We start from the raw sequence: 11,137 nt of genomic DNA on the forward strand, positions 1-11,137 counted from the left end.
CCAGGAAAAGGAAGATTTTCATTCCTGTTAGGTGCCCAGACTGGCCTCTGAGACGATTCTGACAGCCTTTAGTGATATTACCACCCTTGGAACAAAGCAGCAGTGGAGCAGTGCCAGTTCTGAAAGTGACCTCATTATAGCCAGGATCTGGTTAAGAGTCACTGGTCAGGACGTAGAACCAGAAAAGGTTTAACTTAGTGAGTGTCAGAGACTAGTAACAGATAAGACAATACACAAGCAAATTTTGAAAACCAGGCTAGGCAGTAGAAAAAATTGATCCAGAGATTTCAGAGCCCCTTCAGAATCCCTCAGGCAGGCAAAAAGTATTTAGTCAATGGAAATAGATGTAACAGGGCAAGCAGCAAGCAGGAATCCACACACACACATTCTCTCACTCAGGAGATCTGACCTCTAAAAGACTCCTGGTTCCCCTTCTGGGTGTGTTTGTGATTCCTTCAAGGCAGGAACTAATCCTGGTGAAAATTAGTTTTCAAGTAGTCAAAAAATTGAATGCAGCTGCCTGAGATGGGCATGCAGAGACAGAGGACCATCAACAGCTTCTGAAAGGTCCTGTATCATGCCACTGTCCCTACAACTTTTCTATCTCCTACAGACTGACTTGCATTTGCCTCACCTGCCCCATGACAGGCTCTTGGTTGTTCACAATGGGAGTAATTCATATGAGTAAAAAAGAATGGGGTGACAGATGTGGACAAGTCTCAGAGTTCTGTAAAATTAGGCTTTAAAAAATATTTCTAGGGAAGGTGGGCTAAAGTATCTGAGATAGGGGAATGTTTCTGCTGCTTATATCAGAGTAGCACCCACCTCATAATTATTTGGAAAGTGCTGTGTATGACTCCTTTTTTCTTTTCTTAAGAGATATTCTTGGTTTTTATTTCCTTTTGACCTTCCATAAGCAGAAGGAGGTCATTCTAATTGCTTGCTAGCTTTTCTAGAAACTTGTGTGACCTGTACGGTATCTGGGGTTGAGACTTTGCTTACATTGTTTGATTTGTTCTTCATGGTAACTATCAAGAGTGTGGAGGGCACTGTTCAGACCTTATTTGTCGGAACCGTATGGTTGGTTTACACAGCCTTTTTTCTTCTTCTGTTCTTTGGCCAGATCCTTTGAATTGTAGCTTATTCGAATGCTTTCAACAGTAGGTTTTAGGTGAGGTCAGTTTGTAATGAATGGCTAATTCTTTCAGTCACCTTCACCAAGCAGGTCAGAGAGAATTTTCACTCTTTGTCTTACATAGTCATAGATTAATATATTAACCTAATTTTATTCTATATTTAAAAATATTTAGTTTTCTATAGATATCTTGGAAATAAGTTGTCTTCTTATTTAATATATAGTCCCTATCATAGAGTAGGTAGTAAATTTTTCATGAATAAATATTGTACTTCATTTTGGTATAGCCTAAAACAAATTAAGATCTCTTCTCATTGGTGATAGGAATTTAAATTTTATTTGGCATAATGTAGCTACTTTTCTAGATTCACATGGTATTTCATGAAATGTTTATTTTCATCCACTCATTCAAAAGATATTCATTACATACTTAGTGTTGGGTTTGGTACTAGGTAACAATGAACAAGACGTGGGATCTACCCTCATGGCGTTCCCAGTCTGTTATAAATGTGTTAAATATTCCCCTAATAATAATATTAACCACTATTTATTATATGCCAGCTAATGTGTTAAGCATTTTGAATGCATTTTCTCATATAATCCTTCCAATAAACTTGTGGAAAGATGGTATTATATACCCATCTTTTACAGATGATGAAACTAAGAAACTTGCTCAATGTCACATCACTTTAATAAGTTCAAAGCCAGGACACAAATCCAGACATATATCTAATTTTAAATCCCTTCTAGTTTGTCTTCTGCTTGTCTAGAATTTTTGACATTATAATTTGATGCCTCATGGTAAAATAAATATTTAATAGCAAAATGTTATTAATTAGCAGAAGAGCACTAACAGTAAAATATTATTAATTTGTATAAGGAATCTATTTCTCTGCCCATATTTTTCTCAGGAAGAGACTCTGCACAAGTCAGCCAGCAGCAGCAGTATGTCTCCCTCCTTCCTTGAAGACCCCTTACTGGAGGCTGTGTCCATGAGGAAGAGTGAGTATTTATGGCAAAAAGAACTAGCATCAGATACCTTAAAAAACACACTTGTACTGAAATAGGGAATCCCAAAGTGCCTTGTGATCATTTGGGGTAGAAAGAATTAAGCCTGGAATTTCACTAGTCAGGAATAGAAATGTTCAGTTATATTCCTAGTGTGAGATCATGAGGTAAGGCTAAACTGATAACTGGGCCTCAGGTTCTTAACTTAGATCAGTCAGCTCTGGGTTTACAGATAATAGTTATATGGAATAAGTCAATTGTCTGTGTGAGGTTTTCTTTAGGTTAGTTCCTCCTTCTTTGAATTTAAGCCTGAATCCTAAAATAATCTCACTTGTTATCACCTCCACACACAGGTATGCATATATGCATACCCACATACATATGTAGATAGTAAAAATACTTTATAACTTCAGAATAAAAGTTAAGTGATTTCTAAATGCTTTTAGTGTTCTTTTTAATTTATAAGATCATTATAAAGGATTAAAAATTATGTATTAAGGTAGAGGATTCTGGGAAGATGGTAGACTAGGAAGTATCAGGAATCTTTCGTCCCACCTAGATAACAATGGCACTAGCAGAATCTATCTGATATAACTATTTTGGAACTCTGGAGTCCGTCGAATGCTTATAACTTCCAAAGAAAACTTGGATGGTAAATTGCAGTTAATTTTAGCCAGCTCTTAGCATAGAAGCAACTCTTTATCCCCCACCCCCAGCCACATGGCAGACAGTTGTGTACTGTTCCTGGAGCAGCTTATACACAGCTTGCAGGAGCCAGGCTGGGCAAAAAAGACCTTGTCCGCCAAATACTGGGAATCTCTGCTCTGATTGCTGTTTCTGATTCCAGAGGTGCAAGGAGGTGGGCAGCCATTGCATTTTTGCTAAACCCTACTCTTACTCTAGCTCAAGTGTCTTCTAAGGAATTTAAAGGTCTGGTACCCTATCCCTTTCATTTTTTTTCTTTTTCTCCTTTGTGAAACCAGACATTATAGATTAGGACATTAAAAAGCAACTGCATATGCAGGGAAAATTAGAGAGTGACTAAGCATGCCCAGGGAATGGCTCATAAGAGACCTGAAAAGATCTTAAGTTTACACTTCAGGCTGATCCTCAGCACAGAGACATCCTACAACAGCAAAATAATAAACAAAAACAATAACAAAAAAACAGCAAATGCTGGAGAGGAAGGAGACTCTCATTTCCAGAGTTACCACATTATTAGATTCAAATGTCCAGTGTTCAACAAAAAAAAATCACATGACATATATAGAAACAGTAAAGTATTGATCCATTCAGAGGGAAAAAAAAAAAATCAACAGAAACTGGCCCATAAAAAAAGACCTAATAGCAGATATACGAGACAAAGACTTTAAAACAACTGTTTTAAAGATACTCAAAGAAATAAAAGATGTGGAGAAATTCAAGAAAACAATGTGTGAACAAAATGGAAATACCAATAAGGAATAGAAATCCTAAAAAGAAGCCAGAAAGAAATTCTGGAGCTGAAAAGTACAATAATTGAAATGAAAAATTCACCAGAGGGATTCAAATACAAATTTGAGCAGGGAGAAGAAAGAATCAACAAACTCGAAGATAGGACAATGGCAATTATTGAGTCTGAGGAGCAGAAGGTAAAACAATTTAAAACCAGAGACTAAGGGACCTGTGGGACACCATCAAGTTGACCAGCATATGCAGTATGGGAGTCCCTAGAGAAGAGAAAGGAGTGCAAAGAATATATGTGGTAATAATGGCTGAAACTTCCCAAATTGATGAAAGGCATAACTATAAATATTCGAGAAACTCAACTAAGATGAACTCAAAGCAACCCACACCAAGGCACATTATGATCAAACTTTCAAAAGCCAGAGACGAAGCATCTTGAAAGCAGCAAGAACGAAGTGAATCATCACATGGAGGATCCTCAATAAGATTTTTAGCAGATTTTTCATCAGAAACTTTGGAGTCCAGAAGAAAGTGGGCCAATATATTCAAAGTTTAAAAGAAAAAAAACATCAACCAAGAATCCTATATCTAGCAAAACCGTCCTTCAGAGGTGATGGAGAAATCAAGACATTCCCAGATAAGCAATATCTGAGAGTTCAGAACCACTAGACTTTCTCTGCAAGAAGTGCTCAATGGAGTCCTGCAGGGTGAAATGAAAGGACACTAGAGAGTAACTTGAAGCCATATAGAGAAAGAAAGATCTCAGTAAAGGTAAATACAGTGCAGTTATAAAAGCTAATATTATTGGAACAGTGCTTTGTATAGCACTTTTTGTTTTCTACACGATTTAACAGGGGTCGCCAAGCCCCAGGCCATGGACCAGTACATGGAATCGGGCTGCACAGCAGGAGGTGAGCAAGGGAACAAAGCTTCATCTGTGTTAGCAGCCATTCACCAAATATAGCATCACTGCTTCAGTTCCACCTCAGATCCTTAAGCATTAGATTCTCATAGGAGCAGCAGTCCTTGGTGCCGAAAAGGTTGGGGACTGCTGATTTAAGAGACTAATACATTTAAAGAAAAAACAATGATTAGTGTAAAAGCTAATATTACTATAACTTTGGTTTATAACTCCAAATCTTGTTTTCTACATAAATTGAGAGACTAATGCATTTTAAAAAATTATTTGTCTATGTTATGGGGCAGACAATTTATAAATATGTAATTTTGTGACAGTAACAACCAAAAATGATGATGTATAACAACAAAAAATAGAGCTGTATAGAGCAGAGATTTTGTGTTTTTGAAGTTAAACTGGTATAAATCCAAATTAGAATGTTATAACTTTAGGATGTTAAATACAATGTCCATGGTGACAACAAAGAAAATAGCTATAGAATATACACAAAAGGAAATGAGAAAAGAATTTAAACATTTCACTACAAAAAATCAATACAAAAGAAGACAGTAATGCAGGAAATGGATGCAGGAAGGACAAAAGGCTATAAGGCATATAGAAAACAAATAGCACAATGACTCATCAGTAATTACTAGAAATATAAATTGATTAAACCCTTTAATCAAAAGACAGAGATTATATAATGGATAAAACATATGATCCAACTATATGCTATCTACAAGAGCAGGGATTCAAAGACACAAACAGATTGAAAGTGAAAGGATAGAAAAAGATATTCCATGCAAATAGTAACCAAAAGAGAGCTGGAATGGCTACACTAAAATCAGACAAAACAGACTTTAAACCAAAAGAGGGTATAAAAGACAAAGGACATTGTATATTAATAAAAGATTCGATACAGCAAAATATAATTTACACACCTACTGATAAACCATCAAAATATATGAAGCAAAAAATGACAGAATTGGAAGGAGAAATACACAGTTCTATAATAATGTTTGGAGACTTCAGTACCCCACTCAATAATGTATAGAACAACCAGACAGAAGATAAGAAAATAGAGGACTTAACACAATAAACCAACTAGACATAACAGACATTTACAGAACATTGTACCCAACAACAAAATACACATTCTTCTCAAGTGCACATGGAACATTTTCCAAGATAGATGGTATATCAGGCCACAAATTAAGTCTCTGTAAATTTTAAAAGACAGCATACAAGTATCTTCCACATGGATGGACCTAGAGGGTATCATGCTGACTGAAATAAGTCAGACAGAGAAAGGTAAATACCATATGATTTCACTTATATGTGGAATCTAAGGAACAAAAAGAACAAACTAATCAAAAACAGACTCACAAATATAGAGGATAATCTGGTGACAGCCAGAAGGGAGGGGGTTAGGGGGTGGGATAAAGGGGTGAAGGGTTAAAGAAGCACAAATTAGTAGTTGATAGATTGTCATGGAGATGTGGAGCATGGCATAGGGAATGCAGTTAGCATTAATGTAATGGCTAGGTGGAGAGCCAGAGGAGAGAAAGAGCAATTAGGGGGATTGTTTTATAAGCTATGTACTGTACTATACATAGCTTTGTAGTGAGTACTGTATACTTGAAATTAATAATCTAACCAATGTACTGTATACTGGAAATTAATAATAAAATAATAAAATACTTAGGTTTAACCAAGGAAGCAAAAAACTTTTTTCATTAAAAACTATATAAAATTGCTGAAAGAAATTAAAGAAGACATAAATAAATGGAAATATATTTCATGTTCAGAGATTGGAAGTGTTAATATTGTTAAAATGTCAATACTACCCAAAGCAATCTTCAGATTCAGTGCAATCCCTATCAAAATGTCAATGACATTTTTTGCAGAAATAGAAAAAAAAATCGTAAAATTCATATGGAATCTCAAGGGACTCCAAATAGCCAAAACAGTCTTGAAAAGGAAGAACAAAACCATAGGACTCACATTTCCTGATTTCAAGACTCACTACAAAGCTACATAATCAAAACAATGTGGTGTTTGCATAAAGAGAGACATATAGACCAATGGGATGAAATAGAGAGCCCAGAATAAACCCTCACATATATGATCAAGTGATTGACAAGTGTGCAAACATCATTAAATAGGGGAAGGACAATCTTTTCAAGAATGGGTTGGCGTGGCTCCATAGTTTAGTGGTTAGCACGTCTGCTTTACATGCAGAAGGTCCTTGGTTCACGCCCCACGTGGAGCCATGGACCATACCCCAGGTGCAACAGGCCCCCCAAGTGCGCGAGTATGTGAGAGGATATACCCCGCCTTCAGAGATCCGGTTCTTAAGGGGAAATGGCAACATCCATAGGTCAGGGGTGGAAGTGCGGGGGGTGGGGGGAAGGAATTAAAGAGGGGAAAAAAAAAAAAAAGGGCACTGGGAAAACTAGATATCTACATGCAATAGAATGAAGTTAGACCCTGACCTAATACCATATACAAAAATTAACTCAAAATAGATCAAGGACCTAAATGTAAGACCTAAAATAATAAAACTTTCAGAAGAAAACATAGGACAAAAGCCTTAGGACAATGGATTTGGCAGTGATTTCTTGGATATGACATCAAAGGTACAAACACAAAAGAAAAAATAGACAAATGGAATTCATGAAATTAAAACTTTTATGCAACAAAAGACACTATCAACAGAGTAAATAGGCAACCTGCAGAATGGGAAAAAATATTTGCAAATCATATATCTGATAAGGGATTAATCTCCAGACTATATAGAGAACTCCTAAAACTTAACAATAAAAAAACAACTCAATTCAGAAATGGGCAAAAACTCAGACAGTTCTCCAAAAATGTACAAATGGTGAACAAACACATGAAAAGATTCTCAATATCACTAATTATTAGAGAAATACAAATAAAAACTACAATGAGATATTACCTCAAACCATTAGAATGGCTACTGTATATTAAAAAAAAACAAGTGTTGGCAAAAATGTGGGAAGGTTGTAACTCTAGCACACTGTTGGTGGGAATATAAAATGGTACACGTGCTATAGAAAACAGTATGGTGATTCTTCAAAAATGTAAAAATAGGATCCTCTTGGAAGATGGTGGATTAGGTAAAAGCAGGGTTCGCCTCCTCCCATGTCCGCATTGAAATTACAACCAAATGATAAAATAATCATCTCGGAGAATCCTGAAGTCCAGCTGATGGTAACACCTACATCTGATAATAGAAAGAAGGAGCCACATCGAAGCCAGTGGGAAGGCAAAGTCTCAAATCAGGCTGGACCCATACCTGCGGGTGGTGGAGGATCACCAGAAGGGAAAGCAAGGCTGCAAGGGCTCCACTGAAGGAGAGGACGGGTCTTTGCCTCATTTGGAGGCTCCCCATCCCAGGATCCTAGCCCAAGGAAGAGCAGATTCCAATAGCTGTAAAAACTAGAGGGGATTCCGGCCATCTGGTGAGACAGAAGGAGACTGAAACCCTAGATGCCCCTTTGAAGGACCCATACACAGGCTCTCTCACCTGGGGACACCCACCCAGGACACTGGTGGTGGGTCAGAGGCTCATGCAAGATTCATACTGAGAAAGTCTGCATTTCCTGGCTCCAGAACAAGGGCTGGAAGGGAAGCCACCATTGTGCCTTAGTCTGGCCCCATTTCAGGCAATCTACAGACCATGCCTGCTTGGCTATGCAGACCCTACCCACAGAGCCATTAGGAAGCTCTGGCCTGAAGAAGTCAGCCAGTCCAACCCAACCTGCAGATTTCTCAGAGCTTTTGTTGCTGGTTGGCTGCCACGCCCCGCACCAATTCAGGGCCAAGCATTCACAACTGTAAGCTCGCATTTCCTAGATAGTTTCAGGCAGATCACTGCTGCCAACATGAACTTGGGTGGATCTTGGGGATCTGTGGGCCAGTCCCAGACAACAGCTGGTCTTGATGTGATCGGGGACTTCTGCAGGAACAATGGTTACCGAAGTTGCAGCAAGTTACAGCAAGACGAGTATGTATTGATCTGACTGCCCTTGTCTCCCTGAGACCTCACCCCACCCTACCCACAAATTGCCCCAGGTGGCCCATTGACAGTGAACCTTCACTGCCCTGCCCCGCACTGCCCCCCCCACACACCTTATCTCCCATTCCACACAGGCAACAAACTTTAGCCAGCACAGGGTCCTCACTGCACAGAAATCAGTTGCAGACAGACCCCTGCTGCCTGCAAAAGTTGCAGTATTGCATCTGGGGAGCACAGGGGTCTGTGGGACCGCCACAGACAGCAGCTGGTCTCACTGTGATCTGTGACTACTGCAGGAATGTACAGACACAGAAATTGTAGAAAACTGAGGCTATTGGCCTGACCGCCCTTGACTCTCTGAATTCCTGCCCCATCCAATACATAAAGTGCCCGCTGCACATTGATAGACAGCTGCCCCTGCCCTGGGGTGGCGCATTTAGGCTCGAGGTGCACAGCAACTGACCTTGCTATGATTGGAAACTTGTACAGGGAGCCACAGAGACAGCGCTGGCATGTAAACTGGCATTGCAGTAGCAGGGGAAATTTACTAAATAGACCCAAGAGACTCCCGGGGTCCCTGTACCACCCAACACAGATATCACCCAGAGGCTCTTCCAATTTTAGAGACTAAGAGCAACTGATAGGCAGTGTCAGACCTGGAGGAGCACTGGGCTCTCTGCTAAACTGCCCTAGGTCAGAGACAGGATAACTGGACCGCTGCCTATAGCATTGTCTCTTTCACTTACCAGGCAACAGCATAGGCAACAGCCATCTGTGAATCTCTTTGTAGTTCCCACCAGGTAGCCCTGAGCAATCAAAAGCAGTGGCTGACCTTGGCCTACTGGGGAGTCCCTCACAAGGGACCACAAAACCAACTCAACCGGAGGCTGGCACCAGCCCACAACAGAGCAACTCCTGACTAGCCCCATAAGCAGTATGCACAAAGGGTGGTTGCAACAAGTACACAAGCCTGCTAGAGCAAATCTCACTCCGTAGGGTCAACCCTGACACAGCAGCTCTTACCCTGTGGGCGCAGCCAACTTCCACAATTAGCCTGAGCGTTAATCCTATCCACTGATGTACTAACAACAAGGCTTGGCGACAACAGAAGATCATACACAACCCACACAAAGATCATGACCAGAGCCCCCAGCATAGGAAATCAAGGAGAGTGTGCCACTGGGCCACACAAGACGCCTTCCACATTAGGCCATCTAGCCAAGGCTGAGAGATGAAACAAATATTCTTGACAGGTAGAAATGAACACAGGGAGGCTAATAAATTGAGAAAACAGAAACATGCTGTAAATGAAACAACAGGAGAAAACTCCAGAAAATAAGCTAAATGAAATGGAGACAAGCAACCTACCAGAGATAGAGTTCAAAATAATGGTTATAAGGGTGCTCAGTGAACTTAGGGGAAGAATGGATGAGCACAATGAGAACCTCGACAGAGAGATAATAAGCATAAAAAAAGGACATAGAAACTATTAAAAAGAACCAGACAAAGATGAAGAATACAATAACTGAAATGAAGAATACACTAGAAGAATTTAACAGTAGATTGGACGAAGCAGAAGATCAAATCAGCAAACTGGAAAACAAGGTAGAATACAACAAAAAGAAAAAAAAAATTTTAAATGAGGATAGTTTAAGAGACCTCTGGGACAACATGAAGTGTAACATATCCTCATCATAGGAGTACCCAAAGGAGAAGAGAGAAAGCAAAGAATTGAGAATTTATTTGAAGAAATAATGACAGAAAACTTCCCTAACCTGGCAAAGGAATTAGATATATAAGATCAAGAAACTCAGAGTCCCAAACAAGAAAAATTCAAACAGACCCACACCAAGACGCATCATAATTAAAATGCCAAAGGTCAAAGACAAAGAATCTTAAAAGCAGCAAGAGAAAGTCAACTTAGTTACTTATAACGGTACTCCCATAAGAACATCTGCTGATTTTTCAATAAAAATTTTGCAGTTCAGAAGGGACTGGCAAGAAATTTTCAAAGTTATGAAAAACAAGACTCTACAACCACAAATACTCTAATACTAGAAAATACACTAACACATGGAGGCTAAATAACATGCTATAAACAGTGAATGGGTTATCAATGAGATCAAGAAAGAAATCAGAAGATACTTAGAGACAAATAAAAATGAAAACACAATGACTCAAAACCTATGGGACACAGCAAAAGCAGTCTTCATAGCAATACAGGCCTACCTCAAGAAACAAGAAAAAGCTCAAAGAAACAATCTGACCTTACACTTAAAAGAACTAGATAAAGAAGAGAAAAAAAGCCCAAAGTGAACAGAAGGAAGGAAATAATAAAGATCAGAGCGTAAATAAATGAAATAGAGTCTAGAAAAACAATACAAAAGATTAATGAAACCAAGAGCAGGTTCTTTGAAAGAATAAACAAAATTGACAGACCCTTAACCAGACTCGTCAAAGAAAAAAGAGAGAGGACTCAAATAAATAAAATCAGAAATGAAAGGGAAGTTACAACTGACTCCACAGAAATACAAAGGATCATAAGAAAATACTATGAGCAATTATATGCCAACAAATTGGACAATCTGGAAGAAATGGACACATT

General features: G+C 38.9%; 1 protein-coding gene across 3 annotated transcripts in view; it reads left to right on the forward strand.

Moving 5' to 3' along the window:
- The window catches only part of SPIRE1 (spire type actin nucleation factor 1), a 179,179-nt gene that overhangs the window by 150,290 nt on the left and 17,752 nt on the right, over positions 1–11,137 (forward strand). For all 3 annotated transcript variants that reach the window (XR_003045515.1, XM_015587251.2, XM_006909219.3), the window contains exon 9: positions 2,047–2,137. Coding sequence is in view for 2 of the 3 variants with exons in the window: in XM_015587251.2 (XP_015442737.1) it covers positions 2,047–2,137 (91 nt within the window). In the remaining variant the exon portion in view is untranslated. The remainder of the gene's footprint in view (positions 1–2,046; positions 2,138–11,137) is intronic.

The sequence above is a fragment of the Pteropus alecto genome, unplaced genomic scaffold (assembly GCF_000325575.1).
Source record: "Pteropus alecto unplaced genomic scaffold, ASM32557v1 scaffold233, whole genome shotgun sequence".
NCBI classification, from domain to species: domain Eukaryota; kingdom Metazoa; phylum Chordata; class Mammalia; order Chiroptera; family Pteropodidae; genus Pteropus; species Pteropus alecto.